This window comes from Tamandua tetradactyla, chromosome 4, assembly GCF_023851605.1.
Source record: "Tamandua tetradactyla isolate mTamTet1 chromosome 4, mTamTet1.pri, whole genome shotgun sequence".
In the NCBI taxonomy this organism is placed as follows: Eukaryota; Metazoa; Chordata; class Mammalia; order Pilosa; family Myrmecophagidae; genus Tamandua; species Tamandua tetradactyla.
Window position 1 is genome coordinate 126294568 of NC_135330.1, and position 27821 is coordinate 126322388.

The window sequence follows — 27821 nt, forward strand, 5'->3', positions numbered from 1 at the left end:
AAGAAAACAAAAGCGAGGTTGGAAAACAGAGAAAAGGCCAAACTCAACCCCAAAAAGAACCCACATTGGAGACTCCAAGTGGAGCAAGCTTAAGTGGAGAATAGTGTAAAGCTTCCTTTGGATGAGAATTTTTATTTATTATTATGATTATTAAAGCTAAGGTTTTTAGTATCTGACAGTTACCAATAAGCCATGGGACCTGCCAGGGATTTTATCTAAGGGCAGAAAAGAACAGGCTTAGAGGACAAATTTGAAGAAGTAACAGCTGGAATAAACAAGTTACTTTCAGTTTGCATGTACCATACCCACCTCATTCAAAACACCAGTTACTTCTATCTACAATAAGTTCAAGAACCACTAAAATTGACTTCCAGAATTCAAAGTTCTAAATACAATGACCAGTGATGTTCACAGAATTTGCACTTTTGAGATCCAGGAAGGAACCAAAATGGGCTTTCAGCTAAGTATTCTGCTTTCACCAAAACAGAAAGAGGAGAAAAAGCCTTTCAGAATTATAACTAGGAATTTATCACTACTTTTAAAAAGCACACCAAAAGTACACTATTACCCAGAGACCAAGTAAATCAATTTGCTAAGTAAAAGTAAAAGAAGTATAAATGTTAAAGTATTATTCTGTACTTGGCATTCATTAATCAACTCAGCATACTGTCTTTCTAAGGACTGTCTTGAAGGGGGAAAGAGGTGTTCTTCATAATAAAGTTGTGGCTTCATGTAAAAATCATTTAGTTACCTTTGATAATGTTAAATAATAATTTTAAAAATTACACAGTGCAAAAGCAAAGGATGAGATGCAAATTTTAAATGGAATGAAACCTCTGTAGGTGTAAATGCCAAAAGGTTAAAAATAACTGATTTATTATTGAATGTTGCTTTCTCAAAAGAATTGTTCTTAACAAAAATATTACAGCTACATACAAGCCAAAAATCAAACCCAATTTAAAGCCACTATCCTCTGCAGACATAGAAACCGTTTTGAATTTATCAAAAGTGTAGTATTCAGAAAACCCTGAGAATTATCACTAATCTATGTTTTAAGAAAGAAAATGGCCCTTCTCAGCTTCAAAAACCTTTTGATATCAGAATCATCAGCAGGTTTTCCCTACAGATTACTGTGATGCAGTCAAGGAATCAGAAAGGGAAGGAAAGGAACTGTTCCTTATTTTTGAAAAAGACTTTAATTGTGACTAACTCAATCTCCACAATTTAGGCAGCCCTAAGAAAGCAACAATTTCATTTTACTTCTGTTGAGTAAAGTGAGCATTTGATTGCAAAAGATCTGTTGCCAATAGGGAGACTTGATTAAGATTTAACAAGTGATCTGACCCAGTTATTAAATATGTATTCTGTAAATGCCTCAAAAATGTCAATATCTACCTGCCCTGTTTATACAGTTAGAATTGATAGTCTTGTCATTCTCCTGGCTAAAAGTAACAGAAAAACACTTCTAAAGTAATCTTGTTCAGAACAAATTACCGTAAATTATATTCAGTACTTTCTAGGTGGTTGTACTTTTAACATCTCCTGATAATAAAATGTAGTCTCAATAGGTCTTTAATTTCATTTGGCTATGTGCTCAGTGGTACCGATAATTATCCCTTTCTCCGCCCCCCAAATTTTTTAAAAAGGTAGCCACAAGTGAACCAAAAAGTGCCAGTTCCAAAGCTCACAGTTAATCTAGGTGAGTGATTCTATGCATGGTGCATGAATGACAGGGCAAAAAGGGCACTTTACTATCTTGAATCCTCAAAGGTAGTTTAGAAGAGTACCTGCATACAAGCCTCACAAACAGATGCAAAGGCTAACAAAAAAAGATTGCTTTTTTGTTCTTGGCTGAAATTATATCTACCCATGGTGATAAAAGAGTTAATAAGGAGTTATATGTGTGTGGTTAATGGAAAACAAAGTTAATAAGCACTTCATGAAGCGCTTGTAAGATTTTCCTAAACCAAGGATTCACACAAAAAAAACTAACAAAAATTATGCTCAGTGATAAAAAGTTAGGAATCACTAACACTGATGAAAAATGCTAAGAAGAACCAAACTAGGTATTATTTCTCTCTGGAATCTTCTGAAGCTCCCAGTGTATTGCAAGGCACAAATAGTTGCAGATGAATAGAAAATAAAGCGGGGTAGTATAATGGAAAATACAATGTCGATTTCAGCTGAGGCCAGCTATTAACTTCTTTATTTAAAAAGTATTTTGCTGATAAATCTTCACACACATATCTCTCATACATGGTGTACAATCAGTGGCTCATAATATAATTGCATAGTTGTATATTCATCACCATGATCGTTTTTTTGAACATTTGTATCACTCCAGAAAAAGAAATAAAAAGAAAAAACTCATACATACCATAGCCATTACTCCTCACTCTCATTGACCACTAGTATTTCCATCTACCAAATTCATTTTACCCTTTGTCCCCCCTATTATTTATTTATTTTTATCCATATTTTTGTACTCATCTGTCCACACACTGGATAAAAGGAGCAACAGATAAACGTTTTTAAGAACAACAGCAACAACAAAAGGAGCAACAGACACAAGGTTTTCACAATTACACAGTTACCCTGTAAAAGGTGTATCTTTATACAATCGTCTCCAAGAATCAAGGTTACTTACTAGAACACAGTTCAGGTACTTCCCTCCAGCCACTCCCATACATCATAAACTAAAAAGGGATATCTACATAATGCATAAGTATAACCTCCAGGATAAACTCTCAACAGTCTAAAATCTCTCAGTCACTGAAATTTCATTTTGTGTCATTTCTCTCTTTCCCCTTTTGGTCAAGAAGACTTTCTCAATCCCTTGATGCCAGATCCTGACTCATTCCGAGATTTCTGTCCAAAGTTGCCACGGAGATTTATACCCTTGGGAGTCATGTTCCCGTTTGATCATTTTTTCAACATTTTAAACGGTTCCTATATAGGGTACTGCTGACTTTCATAGCTTCAGAGCTCTAACTCTAAGTCTCGGTGTTACATAAATACCCAAAGTTTCTGAGAATGACCAGGTTATAAACAAGCAGCTCAGTATCTCAGAATTTAGAAATAACAGTTAAAACTCTTGATTATATGTGACTGTAGGAAAAGCTTAAAATCTAGGACCTTTTACAATAGGCCCCAACCTGACAACCCATGTTCTCAACTTCAGTTCACCAAATTTTTATATTATAGTTAGTCCATATGACTGAGGCATGATACTATTTGTCTTTTTGTAGCTATTAACTTCTTTTCAAGTTTCAAGAACATCTTAAACTTTAAAATAGATGAATGTAAAAATTTTCATAAGAATTAAAATACTTACAAGGCTTTCAAAAGCATTTGTGAAAGAATAGATATATACAGTATAAATCACAACTCTGAAGCAATATAAAACTCCTCAGAATAGCATATAAAATCCTTTCATAATCTGCCCCAGATTATCATTCCAATCTAAATTTTCCAACATCTCACTGGTCCTCCCATGAGCTATTTGTACCCTAGCTTTCTGTCTCTGCTCATTGCTTTTTAGATTTGCTTTTTTGTTTGGTTTGTTGTTGTTTTTTTTTTGCATAGGCAGGCACTGGGAATTGAACCCGGGTCTCTAGCATGGCAGGTAAGAACTCTGCCACCCTTGCTCATTGCTTTATTGCACTGTCTCAATAGAATGCCCTCCCTCTGTTTATCTAATCCTATTCCCCTTGAGACTTGGTCTTAGTTCAACCTCTCTACTAAATTTCTCTGAAGTGCTAGAATACCCTCTCCATTTTGGTCTCCCTGAAGCTAATTAGGTATCTCAAAAATTAAGGTGATTTCTTCCAACTCTGAACTTATAAAGACACTTATCATTAAATACTACCCTCTAGCATTTCTTACACATTTAATCTTTCAAATGTTTGCTCTGAGTCCTAGTGGATAAGCAACTTGAGGATAGGAGCTATATATGTATATAGATATATTTAGATTAAATTAGCATTGATTTTGTGATAAATGGTTTGAATATATTTTACATGCTTGGGTTATTGGTCAAATTAGTTGTCAATTTAAAAGCAAGGTGCTGAATGCTCGCTTCAGCAGCACATTTACTAAAATTGGAACGATACAGAGAAGATTAGCATGGCCCCTGCACAAGGATGACACGCAAATTCGTGAAGCGTTCCATATTTAAAAAAAAAAAAAAAAGCAAGGTGCTGAGCCAGTCAGAGAATTACCATTACTTGTAACCAACTAAGGAAGGTCCCAAACAACACCAAGTTTTCTCTAGGAGAAAAGCCACACCCCCAAAAAAAGACTGAGTTCAAGCCTCTACAGATATAACTGTTGTAGGAATTTAAGGAACTTTGTTGTCTTGACAATTAAAAAGGAATAAAATTAGTAAGTAATAAATCAGCTTACTCAACAACATAAACAGCAAATCACTGTAGCAGTCACCCAAAATATTACTACACCCAAACAAAAAGACCACTTACAATATGCTATTTCATACTTCAGAGGGCTTATGTTTAACATACTTCATGCAAAACCTAAAACTGATGTGATGTTTTCCTTCAGTTTATTATTTTCTAACCTTTAAAACTCTCCATGAATAAAATGCTATCTTAAGTGACATCTGAAATCATTCTAGGGAACAGGAGTTCAATACACTTTGTTTTCTACTAACGAGAAAACAAAGCTTTTTCCTCTAACAGCACTTTATAAGGAATCAAAATTCTCACCATCATCTTTTCAAAAAGTTCTAAGAGCTTATTCTCTGTCAGTGGCTTTGGAATGTTTTCCATCATTTCTGAAGATGCTGAGGAGTTGTCACAGCTTGCAAATGCAGTTTTCAGGTTAGAAAGTGGAGGTCTCTCTTTCTTGCTCCCTGGAATTCTTATGCTGGCAAATTTGTCCAACTACAAAGAAAGATAAAATAGCACACATGTAAGTATTTCCTTCCCCAAAAGCATTTATCTAATTCCCAAATTGTACAAAAAAAAAAAAAAGAAAAAAATCAGGGTCAATCACTGAGATTTCATCAAGAGGCATTCAGCACCAGAGTCTTTAAAATTAAAGATTAATGATAAACGTAAAAAGTAGTGAAAAGTTTTCAGTACCATCCGGAGAAATCAGACTACCCCTAAAGGTTCTTCTAATCTTAAAATTATAGCATTATACAATTGAGATTTAAGTGACAGGTAATTTTTACTTTGTAGATTAGCAAACTAAAGCGGTTTTAGAAAGGTCACTTAGTAACAACACTCAAATCAGTACTCAGTACCCTTCCCCTCAACTTATCCAGTGCCCTTTATTATGCATACTACCTTCTGGGATAAAACAATTTATAAATTTGGAAAATAGAATTCTAATTTTATCTCTATAGCTTGTTGGCCTGACAACACATTTTTCTTTGCTCAGGCTAATTATGGATTGCGGTAGTTTGAACTATGCACCCTTATTTAGACATGTTCTTAATTTGCATTCCTGCGGGTGGAACCAACTATAGATAGGATTTCTTGAAGATGTGATTTTATAGTTAAAGTATGGCCCAATTGAAAAAGGGTAGTTCTTTATCAGGATTACTATAGACCTTCTGAAGAGAAACCACAGGAAGGAGTCAGAAACAGGAAGTCAGCCGGAACACAAAAGAGAAAGGAAAAGACATTGCCATGTAACTGGAAGCCCAGGAACCCCAAGGGCTGCCTGTAGCCAAAAAAGCCTTGCCGATATCTAGATTTTGGGCTTCTAGCCTCAAAACTGTGAGTCAATAAATTTCCATTATTTAGGCCAATCCATTGTGTGGTATTTAAATAGCAGCCTAGCAAACTAAGACACTGGTCTATATTAGAACTTCATGAACTTTTATAAAGTAAGGTGATACAACCTTAGAAATAAAGTTAGAATTTTATTTGTAATGAGATTTCTTCTACAGAAGATCATCAAATAGTAACTGCTTTAATTTCACAAGTTCTATTCCTCACAAAGAAGCCAAACTCATGGAACGTTTCAAGTGGCAACAATAAAAAAGGCAAAAAGTCTTCAACTAAATTAGGTAATAAGAAATATATTTTAAAAGCATAAGCAATGATCTTACATTATTAAGCTATTGCTTTTGCCATAGTATAGTACATAAACCTGTGCTGTTCATCATAGTAGCCACTAGCCATATGTGGTTATATAAATTTAAATTATATAAAATTAAAATTTAAAATTCAGTTCCTGAGGGGTGCACAGGTGGTTCAGTGGTAGAATGCTCGCCTACCATGTGGGAGACCTAGGTTCAATTCCTGGACCATGCACCCAAAAAAAAAATTCAATTTCTGAGTTGCACTAGCAACATTTTAAGTGCTCAGCTACCACACATAGCTAGTAGCTGCTGTACTGAACAGAACACTTATTTGTAATATTTCCATCACTGCAGAAAATTCTATTGGACAGATTTAGTATAGGCCATTACTTTTATTTAACTTTAATTTAATTTCAATTATCAAATTAAAAGGATAACAATATTGATTATTCACTTCACTAAAGGAGAATTCCTTTAAATAATGAAATGTTAAGATAATGTTTATCTTGCAATGTAGGTCTTTAAATTTACTATAAAAGCAATACCTGAAAAAAAAAATACTATGTATCTGAGCTCAAACATAGTTCATCTAACATAATCTGAATATCAAAGTAATAAAGAGTATGATAGCTTTCAATAGAACATAGAAAGTACTCTGAGACACCACTACTCTCATCCTAACAACCAAATTATGCCAGAGAACCTACAAAATCATATTTTTGTTGTTTGTAACACATCAGAGAACTGAGTACACAAAAAAAAAACGATAAGAACTAAATATCAGGAAATGACAAGCTGTTCTTAACCCTGGCGAACAGCAGGAGAAGTTAGAGTAAAGAAAAAAACAGTCAAACTTTTAATGAAGTAGTAACAGTTGAACATGACATGACAGATTGGAATTCTAAAGACCCACATGATGAAGCCCCAGCCACAGAGCAAGTTTGCATCCACCCACAAACTCTTTCCCAAGTATTCACCAAGTACTTGGGGTAGTAGACCAAAGGCTAGAGGCAGGGCAGGAAACTAAGTGAGATCTCTCCTGAGTTATGCAAAGCCTCTCCCAAGTGCAAGGCAGCTGCTGGCAGAAGGCTATGGACTAAGCAAAAGAGCTGAGAGAAATTTCCAATATATAAACCAGGCCCAAAGAGTATTTGGCAGCTAACTTTTAAAGGCAGGGGAAAAAGAACCAGATCAGAAAGGGATTTCCTGAAGAAACAGAGGACCAAAAGAAGAACTAAAAATAAACAAACAAAAAATTCTCTACTAACCAAAAAAATGAGGATCAGGACTTTAAAGCTAAAAGAGATACCCCATTGTTTGGAAAGCCAGTAGCTCAGCTGTAAAGCAAAGAAAATGCAAGAATTTCAATAATGTGCAGATCCCAAGTCATCAAAACATTTGAAGGCACAGATGAGTTGAATCAAACTAAAGCTTCAACAAAGCCCAAACCCACCTCAACTAGGGAACAAAGAGACTCAGCCCCAGACTCCAGCAGCCTGAAAGGGTCATGTTCTTTCTTGGAGGCAAATATTATTTGTGTTAGTTTCTCCTGTATACAAAAAAATATTCACCATATAATCAAAACTTACTAATACACAAAGGAACAAGAAAATGTGACTCACAGTTAAAAGAAGCAGAGTTAGAGATGGCCCAGATGTTGCAATTACCAGGTAGGTAACTTAGAATAAGATTAATAAAAACGCTAAAGAATATGGTGAAAAGGATGGACACCATACATGAAGAGATGGTGAATTTGAGGGCGGGCCACGGTGGCTGGGCAGGCCACGGTGGCTCAGCAGGTAAGAGTGCTTGCCTGCCATGCCCGAGGACCCGGATTTGATTCCCGGTGCCTGCCCATGTAAAAAAATAACTAAAAATAAAAATAAAAAAGAGATGGTGAATTTCAGTAGCCAAGCCATGGTATTTTAAAAAAGAGCTAAAGAGATCTATTACAAAAAATATGTATGTATATATATATATATATATATATATATATATATATTAGAAATGACAAATTCATTATACTAGGTTAACAGTAACCTAGATATTGCTAAGAAAATAATCAGTGAACCTGAACACAGATTAATAAAAAATACCCAATTAGGACATAAAGAGAAAAAAAGAACACAGAAATTGGGATCTGTGATATAGTATCTAATGGTATAACAAAATGTGATAGAGATTCAGAAGGAGAAGAAAGAATGAGAATGGTTACAGAAGAAATAGTTAATGAGATAATGACTGACAAATTTCTAAAACTGATTAAAAATATATAACAACTTGCACATCCAAGAAACTCAGCAAATCCCTAAAAGAATACCAGAAAAAAAAAAAAAAAAGAAAAACCCACATCTAGGCACATCATCATCAAAGGACTGAAAAATAAAAAACAAATTATACGGAACCTAAATTTTCTGTAGCACATACTCTAACTCAACCTATCTTGATAGCTCATTGAATAATTGAAAGACAGGGAGCCCAGGATAAGAATGAGGGCCTTTAATCCTGAATAGCTTAATGTAATGCCTGGATACATCCTAGAATATATTCAGCAGATAATCCAAAAGTACTGGCAAAGTCCCTTGAGGGATGGGAGAAAAAATATGGAACTATTAAACTTTACCATCAGGGAATCCCCTGATATTGTGTCAAATATTAGGGACACCCAAATCAATAGGCCAGGCCCTTATCATGAGGCTTACTGTTGTGAAGCTTATGTAGGAAGCGGAGAAGCTTAGCCTACCTATAGATGTCAAAGAGTTACTTCTGGAGGACTTCTTTTGTTGGTCAGATGTGGCCTCATACTCTCTAAGCCCAAACTGTGCAAGTGAAATCATTGCCCATCCCCGTACATGGGACATGGCATCCAGGGGTCAAAGTCTCCCTGGCAATGTGGGAAATGACTCCCAGGGATGAGTCCGGCCCTCACACCATGGGATCAACAATTCCATCCTGACTAAAGTGGTGAAAGAAGTGTAACTAATAAAGTATCAGTGGCTGAGAGAGTTCAAATAGAGTCAAGAGACTACTCTGGAGGTTGCTCTTACACAAGCTTCATTTAGACTGCTACCTATCATGCCGAACCAAAACCAAAAACATTCCAGCCAATCCTAAAGAACATCTAGGGCAATATTTAAGATTCTACAAAGGGTCCATGCACTAGGGTAAATTTCCAGAAACCTACAACCTCCAGGATGGGTCCCTGGACCAGATTAAGTCCTGAAAACTAGAGGGCCCAGCCTCTCCAGAATATGAGATAGTTCCATCTCCCTACCCCATATTATTGACAGCCCCTTCCAACATGAAAAAGTTAAAACGGCCACAGCCCAAATACCCCTGAAGAGTGGGAAAGATCAAAGGTGATGGTAGAGTTATGCAGAGATGGTAGGATTTAACAAATTAATATGATTGATGAATCATTAAATCGATATTTCATTTAGTCTCCCCTATCTAAAAGCAGCTGGAAGTAAAAACCTAAAATTGTGGAACTGTAACCCATACCAAACTCTGAAATTCGTTCTACAACTAATTGTTGTGTTGTGCTTTGAAATTAATTGCTTTTTTGTATATATGTTATTTTTCACAAAAAAAGAAAAAAAAAGTCAATTGTGATGATAAAAAAAAATTTATTCCTTCTAGCCTCCTATATTCTGCAGCAGCAAGAAGGAAAAATCCAAAAGGACCATATGGTAGCCCATGAAAAACTTGGATCTGTCCTGTAACTACTTGTTGAACACTGCTTTGAAAACTATTGCTTTTTTCTTTCTTTGCTTTGTATATATGTCAGATAGACACCTTGTATATAGGAGGAAAATGATGCAAATGATAGCTAATTTCTCGCCAGAAAAAATAATGGCAGAAAAAAATGGAATGGAAAATTTTAAATGCTGATTTAAAAAAAAAAGATACTGCCAATCTGGGATTCTATATACATCAAAAATGTCTTTCACAAACAAAAAGAAAGTAAAGATATTTTCAAACAGACAAAAGCTGAGAGAATCCATTCTCCAGCAGACCTGCACTACAAAAAAATGTTATAAAGAAATTCTTCAGGCTAAATAGTAACAGAAAGAATTCCAGATCTGCAAGAAGACATGAAAAGCAATGGAGAAATTACTCTATTAGATGTTGGTGATGCAGAGATAAAGACTATATAGTAGTTGTCTTTAATAACATGCAATCTAGCAAAGGAGACAAGCACACAAACAGGAAATTATTAAGTTATAAAGAAAATGCAGTAAGAGATGTGTACAATATATTAGGGAGTGAAGAAGAGGACCATCTAACCTACCTCCTTAAATACTATTTACTTCAGAATAACCCAGAAATACAAAATTATCTTGAGTGAATTCATCTCCAGGAACTACTGTTTCTATATACGTTTGTACCTCAAGACTTGATAACTGTTTTAAAAACTGGAAGACATCAAAAGAATTGTTTTACAAAATGGGACTGGTCATTCTACCAGTCCTCTGAGTCATTACCTGATTGCCATCATTTATGTACAGATAATATAGATTCCTAGGTGTAGAAACTATCCTGACTCCTCTTCACATAACATTTTAAAACTGCAACTTAATTAATATGCTAAACTTATAATGAAGTAAAAATTAAGCAAAATAACATTAATGTGACAGCAATATTATAAACGTAAACATGTCAATAAATGGGAACAGTAAGCTTAAGCACTTCATAAGCTAATCTGTAAATGCATAACCTAAGGGTTCTATCAACCACAGAAAATATAAAAAAAATTTAGTTTTGACTAAAACCCCCAATGTATAAATACAAAACTCTAAAAATAATAAAAATAACAATTGCTGGATTTACTAAGTCCATTCTACATGTCAGGTACTGTAATGCAGGCTCAGGCTGAATGCATTTGTTTAATCCTTACAAAGAGGAAACTGCACTCCTAAATAATAAAGAGCAAGCTCCAAAACAGTTTATATATAAAAATGTAATAGTATTTAGCCTTTAAAGGGAAAAAAATCAACCACTAAGTTTTTAGAAGTAGAACTGCATTTGTATCAACAATCATATAATTTCTTTTGGTATAATAACAACTAAAAATAGAATTGGTAAACTTCCCTCCTATGCTAACATGTAACTATGGGGGAGTTAACATGTAACTCTACTTGGGTTTTACCTAAGTAGAAAAACAAACATGCATATTACAGTAACATAACTGGCTAAAAGCAAGGTGAATAAATAAACATTTCCCTTTTCTATCTTCTAAATCTACAAATATTCAAATAATAAAATGAGACATAAAAGGATCAGTGTTTCACAATTTCAATATAGTGCTTTTATTTATTTTCCATGATTAGAAGAAATGAAAGATAAAAAAAAAAAAGGAAAAGGAAAAAGCCACAGGAAAAAAATATAGACAATCCTTCCTCCTATCCTGGAACAGTAAACTGAATTTGCTGAATACCTCAGGCTTAAAGTAAAAGCATTCACAGGTATGTAACGCTCTATTGAGCACTACAGGTGCATTCCACATCATATGGACACTATATAACAAAGCTAGATGCAAAGTGATCTTTACTATCAAAATTTTACCTATTCTCAAGAATTTTCTCATTTAAAAAAAGGAACATTTATGATTCCACTCATAAATGGAAAAATCACTCCTGATTTATCTTTCTTAGAACTGCATATACAATTTGCTTAAAGCAAGGCACAAAAGGACATAAAGCCAACTTTAAAAATACTTTTGTACATAAAACACAATAGAAACCGCTGACATACTGACGGTGAGTTGGTTGCTATTTTTATTAGGTATCTTGGCTGGGAATCGTTTATGTGTGTTTTAAAAGTTGTGCACTTGTATAGCCACTTTTAACTTTATACAGAATTCTTATCTTGAAGTTTAGCTAGTAATGTAACATAAGCAAGTAAAGAACAGCACTAACAATTTTCATTTGTTGAATAATTGGTTCAACACACACAGGATTAAGGGAATTCTATTATAGTATCATTTGAAGATAGTAAATCTATGGCTTTGTGCCTTGGATTTACTAAGTTTTATAAATTAATATCACTTCTTTTCAGGGGAAGTTAAATAAGCACCCTAATGTATATTATCTCATACTGAATAAATACACTGATAATCAATAATGACAATTTAAGTAAAATTAATTAAACAACAATAAAAAACAGGCTCTAAAAAATTCTGTTTTGATTTTTACCTTTAGTATACTGTTGTAATAGTGAAAACTCTGTTTGGGGGATTTCCACTATTACAATGCTTTATGATTTTTTTTTACATTTAAAAGGAAAAGAAAAATTGCAATTATTAGTCATCTTACCATTTCAAAGGTATGAAAAACTATGTATGGTCATAAACATAGTCCTTTAAAATCCAGAAGGGAATAGAAATTTCCATGAAACCCAGGAGAATTATTAAACATATTTAAGTGCCTTCTAATTACAGAAGGAATGAATCTAGGTATGAATCCATACCTAAGATCCAGAAAAATACATACTGCTTAAAGTTAAGAATTTTCAAGTCATCTTCTACTATATTTAAAAGGAGAAAAAAACTCTAAAAGCTAAAATTGCCAATTAGCTTTATAATTAAACAAGCAACTTGCTGATTAAAAACATGGCTCCACCATTGATTGTATACCATGTATGGAATGTTTGTATGTTAAGAATATTCATATGTTTTATGTTGTTTTATTAATAAAATTTAAAAATAAAAATGTGGCTTCAGAGTCTAACTACTAAATCCTGCCCTAGCCTTTTTTTTTTTTATTTCTCACTTAAATTTAACTCATCATAGTTAGTTATTAATATGCAAACACAACAAACTTTTAAAACATTATATTTACTAAAATTCTGGCAAGAGCTTTTATGTAAAAAGACACAGCATACCAGGCCTGCCACTTAACTTGTTTATGGTAAGTCTCAGCTTCAATATGAAGCTGTTAAAGAAAAATATCAAAACCTGTTTTTTACATGCTAAATATCTCAGCAAGGATGCCATTTAACACAGTAATGAACTTATTGAGATAGCAAGTAAGGAGTTACAAAAACTAAATGTTGCAGCCTAAACAAAATTTATACAAAAAAATAACTATTCTGGTTACATAAAATGTTCCTGACTGGTTAAAACTTAACAGTATAAAACATGCATTTTAGAGTCTTTTAACTATCTAGTTCAAAAAGTACCAGTGTTTATTTGAAATGATTCCTCTCCAAAGCCAAAGTGTAGTCAAAATTAATTCATGTGACATAACACATTGTAATGCTAAAAAATATTCAGAATTATTGAAGTGGAGGTAAATTCCAGAGCTTCTGGGGCTTTCTCATGCGGGACAACGCCATTTCTCTGGTTCATTCAAGGCAGCATATGATAGAGTCTAAGGATGTCATTAAGCTCAATAAAGGACGAGACTGCTGGTATCCAGCTCCAACCTCCCCAGGAAGCATGGCTGCTGCATCCACAAAAATAGGATGGGTGAAGATCAAAGGCACGCTATTCTGCTAGCTAAAGCGATAGCAAACCCCCCGCCCCCCAACCTAAAAGTTCCTTCCCCGGGTAAATAAAAAGTACATAAGGGAAAAAAATTTAAATGCACTTATCTACAGAGTCAGGATTTTGGAATATCAATGTAATCTCAACCTCGAAAATGCTAACTAAAATTGTCTGGATATTTCTGATAACATCTTAAAGATGTATTCAGATTCAATCTCTGTTGATTTATAATTAGGTAATTATAGTAAAAAATATCTTTATCCCTACATATCTGAACCACTAGTACGACTGCAGTGTATTATCTCCCAGAGCCATTAAGCACTGAAAGAGGAAAAAACAAAGATGTTCAAGCAGCAGGCAACAATTATGGCCCTTTCACACAGTGGCATCTGAGTGGCTACTGAAAGTCCAGGAATAATTCTAAAAACAAGAAAAATCATGCATTTTAGTAAATATGTCATAATTTTCACAGCTGAAATTTCCTTAGACATTGCACTTTATAAGGGAATCCTGATTTTTCTTAATGTTATGGAGAATCAGGACTTGAATTAGCAGCCTTCTTTTTCTTCTTCCTACTGTGTTTCTTATGCTTCTTTTTCTTTTTTGTTTTCTCTGCTGCTTTTTCTCACTCTTCACTGCTTTTCTTCTTTTTCGCTCGTACCTCCTCAATATAATCCGATTCTGACAAGGACTCAGATGATAAAGTTTTATCTTCAGGATACATCTTTCTTTTTTTGCTGGGTCCTTTACTGTCCTTTTCTTTCTCAATGGAATCCTTTGACTTCTTTTTCTTTTTCCAACTATCCTTACTATCTGACTCAGTTTCAGACATAGAACTTTCCGAAGATTTATGTGAACGGTTCTTCTCTTTCTTTCTTCTTTTTCCTTGTTTCTTATCCTCATCCTCAGAATCTGAAGAACTGCAGATTTCTTCTTCTCTTTTTTCTTTCTCTGTCTTTTTTTGGATGAGCTCTCACTTCCACTTAATAATTTCTCCCTGTGTTTTTCGAGTTTTTTTTTCCAGTTCTCATTCATTTTTTCTTCAAATTCAGCCAATGCCCTGGAACCTTTCTTTTTCTTTTCTAGTTGCTCTTTTACTTCTTCCCAGGTGGGCCTTGGTCGATTCAGATAATCTTGTATCATTGGCCCTGAAGACTGGATTGGACCCCTTGATCTGGCCATTGCTATTGGGTTCATATAGGCCACTCGATTGTCCCGTTTCCCCATGGTTCCTGATGGCTGACAGAGACCACAATCACAAGCCAAGGGAGACCAGGCCCGACAGACAGCCGAAGACGGCCCACCTCACATCCTTCAGTCCTGCCCTAGCTTTTTGCTAGTTGTGTGACCCTGACCAAGCTACTTAGCCTTTCATGATAGTCCCTACTACAGAGAGCTCCCATTAGGAATAAAACTACCTCTCACCTTTCAACTTGAAAGGTTTAAAATGCCTACCTTGATTTTCTATCTAAAGTAGCACACCCACCCACCCACTGCCCATTATCTTTCACAGCACAGTTTATTCCTACCATATGACCTTTCATATGACTTATGAAAATCTGTAATTATTTCATTTATTTTTAAGTTACTTTCTTTCTCCCAGTAAAACATAAGTGCCATGCTAGACAATTCCTCAACTGTCTCACCACAGCTGCCAATCTTACAAATGGGTCTCTTGTTCCCTTGTGTAAACAATGGGATACTGTGGAAATTATGGAATATGATTTCTAAGGCTAGATCATAAAAGACAGTACAACTTCTATTTTGCTGTGCCTTGGATCACTACCTGCTGCCAGGTCAAGAGAACACTTAAGAAGAAGCCCATCTGGTCAAGAACTGCAGCCTCTGCCAACACCAGAGAAGAACTGAGCTCCCTGACAGACAGCCACATGAGTGAGCCATCTTGGAAGTGGATCCCCCAGTTGCAGTCAAGCCTTCAATGACTTGAGTTACAGCCAACATGTTGACTGCTACCCTATGAAAGACCCTTAGCCACTCCACCCGCCTAAGCAACTACCAAATTCCTGACCCACAGAAAGTACAAGACCATAAATGTTTGTTTTAAACCACCAAGTCTTAGGGTAATTGGTTACCCAGCAACAGATTACTATTATAGTCACTGTTGTACGTTTAGCCTATATATATATAGACAGTACCTGGCAAATAGCTAGTAGTCAAATAATATTTATGAATTAATATATGAATGATTAAGCAATTACCACGATAAAATATCCCTGGAGATATTTGCCTCCAGAGGAAAAAGTATATGACACAGAACTAATTAAATGTAAGGCAAAATATTATATGTCCCCCAATCCAAGAAGAAAAATACAAACCAAGTACACTGGTTTGAAAGGCTCTGTGTACCATAGAAAAGTCATGCTTTAATTCTAATCCAGTCTTGTGAGAGCAACCATTTCTTTTAATCCCTATTTATTACAATAGGTTGGAAGCTTGATTAGGTTATCTCCAGGAGATATGACTCGCCCAATTATGGGTATTAACTTTTGAAAAGAGGGAAATGTGACTCCATCTATCCCAGGTGGGTCTTGATTACTTTACTGGAATCCTTTAAAAGAGGAAGAAGTATTTTGGACAAAGCTTAAGAATGATGAGATCCCAAGAAAGCAGAGCCATGACAGGTGATGAGATGAGCCAGAACCCATGCAACCAGAGAACTTTGGAGATAAAGAAGGAAAACACCCAGGGAGAGTTTCATGAAACATTGTTGCAAGTGTGATAAGCTAACCGCCAGTCACAGGCTGCAATCTTATCACCCAGTAACAACTCCCATCAATCCACCAACCTACTCGATTCTGTCTTCAATTTTCCTAAATGTTACTAATATGCCTTGTAGTATCTTAATTTTTATTTTAATAAAGTTTATAAAAAGCTTATTAGCCAGAGGCATCTCTGAAAGGGAGAAAATTCACCAACCCAAAAAGTATACATAATCCCCACAATTTGTTGTTCAAATTTAGATCCATACAGTATTCTAACATTATCAAAGAAGATACATAATAAATATGCTCTTAAAATTCCTTTAAACTGCTTGAAAATACATTACAACATGCAACTTGTACTCTATAGCCATCTTTAGTGTCATAAAGCAGCCTGTAGATATACCTGCACAGCAAAGAACGGAGGCCTCCCACCAACAATTGGTAAAACTTGCCTAATGGAAATGGATTCTCCAGGCCTACGAAAGTTTCTGAGCTGAGAAGTCTGAGTTGTGCCCTGAGCCAATATCTTGATTATAATCTCATGAAAAATCTCAAACCAGAACCATCACGCTAATAAGCTGCTTCTAAATTCCTGACCCAAGAAACTATGAATTATTAGATGTTACTATTGTCTTACACTAATAAATTTGTTAAATAGTGATAACAAACAGAGCTCCTCACAGAATAATATTTTTAAATGCCTAAAGTAAAACATATAAAATTACAAGAAAACTAAAGTAAAATAAAGCTATAATAGCAATAAGTAAATTTTATTTTAGTAAAATGACCTTCATTAATGCATTAAAGGACAAAAGTTAGTAGAAAGTGTAATTTTGAAAATGTTGAATATAAGCCATGTATTAAAATATCTTTAATGACTGTAATATGCTTTGAAAATATCTGTGACTTCTGTTGGTGATGGAATCACAGATCAAGTTCTACTGTGTTTTTTTGTTTGTTTGCCTATATTCATAATTGAAGGAAACATAAATTTCAACTAAAGCCTAATAAAGATAAGGATTTACTATTTTTCCCATTCAAGTTCAAGGATACCATAAATTCTACTATAGACCTCTTGGTGGTCTAGGGACCCCAGGTTAAGAACCCCTGGTAGGTATATATAAGATGCAACCGAAGTAGAGGTGGGAAAAAAGGAAGTAACTCAAGTTCTAATATCTTTGATGAATCAATGGAAGAGACTAGAAGACCTACAGTTAAGACCAACAAGGGGAAATATATACTCTGATGGTTTATGCTTCAAAAAGAGCTGGCAGCTTTTGAAGGAAGAAGCCACCAGGAAGTAAAGCTTTGAAAAGACATCCAAGTTTCAATTAGAGCAAGGAAAAAGAACATTCAAAGATGACAGGCTTTGAGCTCTAAAGGGCAAAGTAAAAGGATTTGGGAGGCCTTGAAGAGTTGAGAAATGAAGTCAGATTAAAACCTGAATGGGGAAAAAAAGTATATTAGTGCTTATTGATGATATGGGTTGATTATGATTTGAAGTTAGCAGAGAGATTATGTGAATTGTGATAACTTTGATGAAAATTTAAATCAAACCTTGTGGACTGTACCATCTTAATTCATCTTTCTGTCCCTACTGCCACTGTCCTCATTCAGGCCACTATCAATTCCCACTTGAATAACTGCTACAGCCTCCAAACTTGCATCCATGTTTTCACTGCCCCCTAACCCTATCACTCCCAGCAATTCTCTACACCGATACCATTTTAATCCTACTGAAATGCAAATTCAAGTATATCCCTCACTCCTGGGCTGAAAACCCTTCAGTGGCTCCCCATTACTCAAGAGGAGGAAATTAAAATATTTTACCAAAGCTCAAAGGTCCATCATAATCTGAACCTTGCTTCCTCTTCAGTTACTCTTTTTCACTCCATCACCCTTACACGGTATGCTCTAGATTTAATAAGTAGCCTGCAGTCTCCTAAATACACACATGCTTGTTCCTTACACACAGAACTTGTCCACACCTGCAACTCATATCCTTTCTCCTTTAACTGGTCAATTTCACCTCAATCTTCAGTCTCATACAGAAGTGTTAGATGCCAGCAGACCTAATGCTTACCATTACATAATACACATGCTATTCTGAAACTTCCTATTAACATAGATGTTTGCTGAATTAGGCTTTAAGTCCTTAAGAACAGGGATAGTTATCTTACTCATTGAACTATTCCCTTCTACTTAGTATGGTTCTGAGCACAGAATGGGTGCTGTATTAATATTTAAGTGAGTAAATGTGTGATTAGCTTCATATTTTCCAAGCCTAGAACACCAGCCATTGCTTGTCTCACTAAATCCTTCTCAAAAGGATTTTAAGGAATATTTAACATAGCCTATCAGGGAAAATGTTAAGTGTTATGCCTTTTATATATTGAATAACAAAATCCAGTCTCCCCCAACACTAATACTTAAACAGCAGCTGCCTGTACTAAAGCAAGCAGGAACTTCTGCAATTAAATATCAGGAAGTAAGGTTGTTATATATAATGGGTTGAAAAAACATCATGCCTCCAGAAACACAGAATGTAGCCTTATTTTGAAATAAGGTCTTTGCAGACATACTTAGACAATGATCTTAAGAAGAAATCATCCTGGCCCACCCTAAATCCAATGACTGGGGTCCTTACAAGGAGGGAAAGACAGAAAGAGACAGACATAAAGATGAAGGACATGTCATAACAGCAGAGATTGACATGATATTGTTACAAACAGGGAGCCTGGGGCCAAAAGAAACTAACAGAGGCAAGGCAGGATTCTCCCCACAGGATTCAGAGGGAACATGGCTCTGCTGACACCTTGATTTCAGAGTTCTAGTTTCCAGGGCTGTGAAAGAATAAATTTCTGTTTTGGGGTTTGGTTTGTTTTTTTAATTACAATAGTATATATATAGAGAGAAAGATAAATAGATATCACAAAATTAAGCATTTTAGCCATTTTTAAATGTACAATTCAGTGGTATTATAATGGATTAAAATAACAGGACTTTGCCCTAAGACTCTGTCATTAGGTGACAACAACTGACATTTGCTTATACAAGATAGCTTCTCCTTCTCCTTCCCACATCTTACCTGGGTTTGTACCTCCACAAAAATCAAATACAAATTCCCCAATCCCCTCTACTGTTCCACCTACTGCTATAGCTCCATCATATAACAAAACAAAAGCAAAGTTCCCAGGTTTTCCTTACTTTGGCTCACTGCCTGCTTGGTTGAGATTACTGCTTCTCTCTGTTCTAGGACCTGCGAGTATTAAGAAATGTTTCATTCATACACCTTTTGTGACATTTGTCCTTGCTGCACCTGACTATCTATATAAATATCCTTACTCAAACAGGCATTAATCACTCTTACAATGTTATACTACCAATCCCAGTTGCCATTACTAGATATTTTCATGACCTAAAACAGAAACTGTTTATCCGTTAAGTAATAACTCCACTTCCCATCTCACCCAAACTGTGATAACCTCTGATCCACTTTCTGTCTCCGTGAATTTACTTATTCAAGATACTTCATGTTCTAATTTGCTAGCTGCTGGAATGCAACACATCAGAAATGGATTGGCTTTGAATAAAAGGGGATTTATTTAGTTGACATGTAGTTCTTCTGAGGAAAGGCAGCTAACTTTCAACTGAGGTTATTTCTTACGTGGGAAGGCACAGGGTGATCTCTGCTGGCCTTGTCTCCAGGCCTCTGGGTTCCAACAACTTTCCCCAGGGGGATTCCTTTCTATATCTCCAAAAGCCTGGGCTGAGCTGCGAGTGCTGACATGAGGTGTGCTGAGACAGGTGTGCTAAGCTGCTTGGCTGTGCTACATTGAGCTCTCTTATTTAAGCACCAGCCAATTAAATCAAACATCATTCATTGCAGCAGGCACACCTCCTAGCCAACTGCAGATGGAATCAGCAACAGATGAGGTTCACATGCCATTGGCTCATGTCCATAGCAATAGAACGAGGCACTTTCACCTGACCAAGTTGACACCTGAATCTAACTACCACACTTTATATAAATGGAATCATACAATATTTGTCCTTTTGTGTTTAGATTATTTCATTTAGCATAACATTTCAAGGTTTATCCATATTGTAGCATGCATCTTTTTTATGGCTGAAATATTCCACTGTGTGGATGTAGCACATCTTGTTTATCCATTCATCTGTCGAAGGACATATGGATTGTCCCATCTTTGGCTATTGACAATAATGTTGCTATTAACACTGGTGTAAAACTAACTGTTCAAGTCCCTGCTTTCAATTCTTTGGGGTATATACCAAGAAGTGGATTGCAGGGATATAATTTTAGGTTCAACTTTTTGAGGAACCATGAAACTGACTTCCACAGTGTCTGCATCATTTTACAATCCCATCAACCATGTATAAGGATTGCAAGTGCTCCGTGGCCTTGCAAACACTTGCTATTTCCTGTTTTTTAAACAACAGCCATCCTAGTGGGTATAAACTAGTATCTCACTGTGGTTTTGATTTGGATTTCCCTAATGGCTAATGATGTTAAACATTTTTTCATGTGTTTTCTGGCCATCTGTATATCTTCTTTGGAGAAATAATTTCTGTTGTTTTGAACCACCCAGTTTGTGGTACTTTGTTATAGCAGCTCTAGGAAACTAATACAGGTAATATGGAAAATAACCATATAAAGGAAAGAAGTACAACATCTGTGAAACAGAAGAATCTAAGATTCAAGAAATCCCAAAATTATATCTATATACATCTACTCAAAATACAATTCTAATTGCATATATTTCAATATCATACTACCACTTAAAAGGAAATATAAATTAAATCTGTATATAAATTTACACTTTATTTTTTTAAAAGCATAGATCATTATAACCATACACAAAAATCAGATGATTACCCCAAGAATTGCTTCCTACATACCAACCCTACATGCTTCCAGTAATATTTCATTTAGTACCTAACTCAGTTGACATCCAGGATGTGAAATTATTCCAGAATAAAGAATTACAGCCTGGTTCTACCAGCAACCAAAACTGGCAGACCATATTCCAATTTATTCTTCAAATTCCTGCTGTAGTCATCTTCTCTGTGAATCTTCCCCAAAATCAAGTTGACCTCACCACCTCCACTGAACCTTATAATACTATAGCAGGAACTATCACACTGTACTACAATCAGTAATGTTAAAGACATTTGTTTCACCCACTGTTTCAAGAGGGCCGAGTTAGATTTATTATCTTTGTATTCTTAGCGTAGGACTAAGCACTCAATAAATGCTTAATGAATGAATGGACAAAAGAATGAATAAACAAGTCTGCACACCCTCCTACATCTTAGTATATTCAACTCTGAGAGCTCTTGATCTCATTCCTAAATTTCTATTGCTTTGAGGAGGTACTCTCTAAACTATCCCATAAATATTTAAAGATTCTAAGATAGTACTTAAGTGTTATTACTAAAAATCGAAGTACAGGAAGTCCTAATTAACTCATATTAATGGGCTAAGAAAGGACCACCTGTCTTAGCAAATAGTTTAAATTTTAGAGAACTTACTTTCAAGTATTTTACCATATTTATTCAGTTGCTCGAGTCCATGCTGGTATTTCTACTTTACATAGAAGAATATTTTGAATATATAGTTTCAGGAAAAAACTGAAAATATTATCACACTTTTTGCTCTATTACTCATAGTTCTTAACTAGGAAATACACAAGTTAAATTCATAAAAATACAAAACAAACAAATTGTGGAACAGAGAAACATCCTACTAGGCCAATAAGATAAAACTATTTTAAATAACTTTTAATTTGAGCTCTTATTTTGTGAAACTAATGATTTATGTTCTATTACCTGACTTGCAAGTTAGGCACAAACACAAATAATCAAAACAATTTTATTTTTTCATTAAGTGATGTTTAATTTAGGATATATCTGACAAGACACTTCACAGCCAGGTAGTTTCAGAAACAGTCAACAGGTAGACAAAACCCGGTCCTGTTAGGTCACATTTATCTGGGAAACTTCATTTTGTGTGACCCAGTCTTACAGAAAACACCCAGGAATGTCTAAAATGTTTGTGAATATAGCGAGTGAGATAGTGGGCACATGGAGAGCAGTAAGAAGGCAAGAGAACAGAGTGCACAGAAGCTGCTCAAAGCAATTATTAGAACCCACATCCAAATCAGGGGATATCCACAGCAGCTCAAAGACCACATTCCCATGGGGAACTCGGAGGAGAACCACAAAAGCTTTCCTTATATCTGGGAACAGGCTGCAGTTTTTGCTAAATCTATGAAGTACTTTCCATATAGAAAAAATTATCTGTCTTTTGCAAAAAAAAAAAAATATCTTTTACCTGTTGATATCTCTCAGTCAAACACATCACTATTCCATTGGGATGGACCTTTTCCTGTTTTGTTTACTTATAATATTTGAAATAGTTCATTTTCTTATATAAAAGTTCATAGAAACAGTATATCTTTACACTGAGTTCTTCACAATAATTTCCTCAGGACTAGGGTCAATGGCTATGATACAATTTTTCCTTGTCAGAAGTCTCACACAGATGGCTTCAATGGAAAAAGAGCAAAAAAAAAAAAAAAAGAGAGATATTTCTAGTTTTTCAACTTGGCACTCTCAATGTAGAGAAGGACAGTACTCAAGTGGCAATATGCAACTGGTAAAGATCATAGACTCTGAAGCCAGCATACCAGATTTTTCTGGCTGCCCACGTAACTTTGAAAAAGTTTCTTCATCTTTCTCTTGCCTTAATTTCGACATTTTTAAAAGTGGAAATAATCCTAGTGCCAACTTAGAAGCTTGCTGTAACAATTCTATGGCTAACATTTAGATCACTAGTTAGCACATAGATGACAATGTCATAATTCTCACTATTAGTTAACACATCATTATTCTGACCAGCAGCTATCATTCCCTCACTATGTTTTTACAGTCCCCAAGTAAATTCCCCAACAACTTTTCTCATTTTTTATTCTTAGGGAGGTTCTGGCAGGTTGACTGAGAGATAACTATTAAGTGAAAGAGAAAGGGTCCTTCATGGAGGCCTTATATGTCACATTAAAGAGCTCAGGCACAACTTAGGGCAAAACATGGTCAGGCATGCAATTTAGGTCACTGTTCAAGAGGCAAGGAAACTGGCCCTCTAAGGAGAAATAAGAAGCTGTTATAAGAATCCAGACAAAGTAATGAGGGAACTAGCACTCTGATAGAAAGAATGGAAAAAAGGAGAGAAAATCAAGAAATAATCAGAAAGTAACATTGGAGTAGCTTCACTCCTAAGAGAACACAGGAGTAGAAAGAAGTTTAAAAGGTAAAATGAAGGGTTTAATTTGGGACATGTTCAGTGTCAAGTACAAATGGGGCATCTATATGAAATTAATCAGTAGATTACTACATTAATGTGCCTCAACTCCAGGAAAAGGTGATAAAGATAGACTGGGATTCAGATGGTAGTTGCAACCTTCAACTCAGGATCATTCATGTAAAGCACTATATATAGAGGAGAAGAACAGTAGCTTCTGGAAAGAATCCTGAGAAATAACAATAGTTTAGGATAGGTAAAGAAAAAAAACACACAATAGAGATGGAAAAGGAAAGGTCAGGAGGATGTGAAAACTGAGAAAGTTTGATGTCACAGAAACAAGATATCTTTGTTCTTCAAAAAAGCAGCAGAAAAAGTGCATCAAGTAGAAAAGAAAAATCAAGTAAATTTCCAAGGACTAAAAAATAAGAACTACTGCTGGGGACAAAAATGGGCATTTCATAATGATAAAGGATTTATCACAATTCTAAATGTATATGCATTTAATCGAAGAGGTTCAAAGTACATGAAGCAAAAACAACTGATATTCCTGAAAGAAGAAATGAAATCCAAAATTGCAGATGAAGACTACAACACTTTCCTCGCTCAGTGATTGTTAGAAGTAGTCAGAAAATCTGTAAGGATATACAAGATTTGAACAAAAATATCAACCACAATGACCTATTTACTATTTATAGACCAATTCTAACAAAAGCATAATACACACAAAACATTTACAAAGACAGGCCAGGCCACATTCTGGGACATAAAGCAAGACCTGAAAAATTGAAAAGGATTGAAATCACACAAAATACAGTTGCTGGTCAAAAGGAAACTAAATTTCAGATCAGTAACAAAATATCTGGAAAATCCCAATATTCTAAAATCATACAATATATATCTAAATAACACATGGGTCAAAGAAGAAATCAATAGAAAATATTTTGAACTGAATAAAATTGAAAATACAAATATTAAAATTAGTGGGATATAGCCAACATAGCTCTCAGAGGGAAATTTATTATATAAAATTCTTATATTAGAAAACAAAGATCTTATATAGATTATTTAAGCTTCCACCTTAAGACACCAAAAAAAAAAAACCCACAAACGAATAAAACAAAAGGAAGGAAATAAGAAAAAGATAAGAGTACAAATAAATGAAAATAAAAGCACTAAAAGAAAATGGAAACAAAAGGTGGTTCTTTTCAAAGATGGATAACATTGACAAACCATGCTAAACAGGAAAAAAAAACAGAAGACACAAATTATCAATATCAGGATTGGAAAAGGAGGCATCAATACAGATTCTACAGGAAAAAGATAAGGAAATATCAAAAACCACTTGATGCCCAAAATCAAACAACAAAGACAAAATGAAAAAATTCCTTGAACGACATCAACTACCAAAGCTCCCTCAAGAAGAACAGATAACTTGAATAGCCCTATATCTAGTAATAAATGCTTTAAAGAAGATACTAATGGCAAGTAAGCACATAAAAAAATGTTCAACATCATTAGTCATAATCAGTTTCTTAGAAAGTTAAACAGACACAATATTTGACCCCACAAAATAAAAATATTTGTCTGCACAATGACTTGTACTCAAATGTTCATAGCAGTTTTACTCATAAGAGTCAAAACCTGGAAACAATCCAAACTGTTGAATGGATAAACCAATTTTGGCACAATATGGACAATGGAATACTAATAAGTAAAGAAAATAAATTACTGATATGCCTAACCGCTAAATGAGTCTCAAAAGCATTATTCTAAATAAAAGAATACAACACAAAAGGTAACAAGCTATGTGATTCCACTTACATGAAATTCTAGGAACTGAAATACAGTTATATAAAATTCTAGAAACGGAAGTTTAGTTCAAAAAGCTGATCAGTGTTTGCCAGGGGGAGGGATGAGGGAAGGTGATTAACTGCAAAGAGACTCAGAGGGTACTTTTGGGGATAACGGAAACATTCTATATCATGTATGCAGATATAAATTATTGTACACATTTGTATAACTTTTATCAGATTGCACCCTTAAAATTGGTGCCTTGTATTGTTTGTATATCATACCTCAATAAAAAGAAACAGTACATGTTATTAATCATACCACTAATATTGTGATGCATGGTGTACCAAGCATTTTAACATACATTAGTCTGTCCCTTAAACAATCCCTATAAAGAAGGATACTAAGTTTCAAAACCTAAATGACTTATGCAAAGACAGTAAAAAATTAAACAAGAAACTAAACGGTGCTAAACAGAAGCAACCAACTAATCAATAGCACAAGAAAGTAGACAAAAGTTAATAACTTAAAAGCCCATAGCTCAAGTGAAGAGCCAGCATCGCTAATATAACAGTGAACATTGTTCGTTCATCTGCCACTCCCTTTGTATGTTTGTCTCTAGATCTCCTTTCCTCACATGTATTCTCCTTCCCATAAACTGCTGCCATTTATTGAGACTGAACTGAGGCAAGCATGATTTAATGCCTTTCATGTTATGATAGCCAGAAGAATGGCCTCCAAAGACATGCATGTCCTGGAACCTATGAAAAATGTTTCTTTAAGTGGCAAAGGGAATTAAAGTTGCAAGTAGAATTAAGATTGCTAATCAAGTAACTTTAAAATAGATTATTCTGGATAATCCTAAAATAGGGAGATCATTCTGGATTAGCTGGGTGAGCCCCATAAAATCAGAGGGGTCCTAAAAGGGGAAGACAGAGATAAGTGAACCAGAGAAATGGCAGCAGCTCAAAGTTGACCACTTTGAAGATAGAGAAAGGGGACATGAGACAAAACAAAAAGGCAGCCTCTAAAATCTGCAAAGGACAAGAAAACAGATTCTCTTTGTGGTGATTTGGAACTGTGGGTACCCCAGAAAAACAAGTTCTTAAACTTAATCCATTCCTATGGGTGTGAACCATTTTTAAGTAGGACCTTTTGATATGGTTGTTTCAACTAAGGCATGGCCCAACTCAATCAGGATGGGTCCTAATCCTACTATTGGGGTTCTTTATAAGGGGAATGTAATTCAGACAGCTAGAGAGAGAAGAAGCCAGGGGAAGCAAGAAGCTGAACATCAACAGAACCAGGAAGAGAAGGGAGAAGCAAAGCAAGGCTGTCATGTGCATTGTCATGTGACAGACAAGCCCCTGGGTTCCAAGGATCACCAGCAGCCAGCCCCAGAATGCCAAACTTCAGGAAGAAAGCATTGGCTGGATGATGCTTTGATTTGTACTTCTCAGTCTCAAGACCATGAGCTAATAAATTTCCATTTTTTAAGTCAACCCAATGTATGATATTTGCTTTAGCAGCCAAGGAAATTGAAACACTCCCCTAAACCATCCAGAAAGGAGGTTGCCAGCCAACACCTTATTTTACCCCAGTGAGACCGATTTTGAATTTCTGACATTCAGGACCGTAAGATAACAAATCTCTGCTGTTTTAAGCCACTAAGTTCGTGGTAATTTGTTACAGCAGCAATAGGAAAAAAATACACATGTCATTTCTCATAGCAGTCCTCACTATGAGAACCTTATCAACCTTATAAGTCCAACCTTATAAGATTGATACTATTACTAACTCCATTTTAAAAAGGAAACTAGAGGAGGGGAGAAGGGACTGTAATGTAATAATGTTTTCCATATCAACCCTTGCCATATCACCTGGTGATTTCCTTTAGTTGCCAGGCAGACCAACGTATGTTTTTCTATTTGTGGTTGTGACCCATTTGTAGGTCATGAAATGAGTTTAGTGGATTGGAATAACCACTTCTTTTTTTAATGGAATGGAGAGGAAGGAAAAGGAGTGGAAAGGAATGAAAAAGAAAAGATCAGGGCACTTTATACTCAGAAATGTTAAATATTGTTTCCAGTTTTGTTTCAATTGAGCAAGGGAGTGCATGTGTCTAAGCGTGTTGTGTGTATTTTTTGCTGTGGGTCCTAGTCAAAAAGTTTGAAGACCACTACTACTGGTTAAAAAAGGGATGGTAATAATGGCTGCGGTGAAATTAAAAAAGGGATGAAGAAGATCATAGGATTACTGTACTTTAGACAAATGATTATGAGAGACAAGGAAGAAAAGCACAGGTTGGAAACAACTCCTAGATTACAAAAACATTTATTGACCTCCACATTCAGTTTCTTCCAACTTACCCACTGCAATTTGTCTCCTTTCACTCTCCTCCTCCCAACCATTTTGCCTTAATGGGGGAAATTTTCTTCTCACCAA

At 35.2% G+C, this 27821-nt stretch overlaps 1 protein-coding gene, 1 non-coding gene and 1 pseudogene across 5 annotated transcripts in view; 1 reads left to right on the plus strand and 2 right to left on the minus strand.

Moving 5' to 3' along the window:
- Nucleotides 1-27821, minus strand: part of DIAPH3 (diaphanous related formin 3) — a 609701-nt gene that overhangs the window by 540297 nt on the left and 41583 nt on the right. For all 4 annotated transcript variants that reach the window (XM_077158393.1, XM_077158392.1, XM_077158395.1 and 1 more), the window contains one exon: nt 4725-4901. In XM_077158393.1, the coding sequence (XP_077014508.1) occupies nt 4725-4901 (177 nt within the window). The remainder of the gene's footprint in view (nt 1-4724; nt 4902-27821) is intronic.
- On the plus strand, nt 4071-4177 carry LOC143681774 (U6 spliceosomal RNA). Its single transcript, XR_013174834.1, has one exon. It is a non-coding gene; the product is annotated as a U6 spliceosomal RNA (small nuclear RNA).
- LOC143681395 (protein FAM133B pseudogene) lies at nt 14065-14851 on the minus strand (annotated as a pseudogene).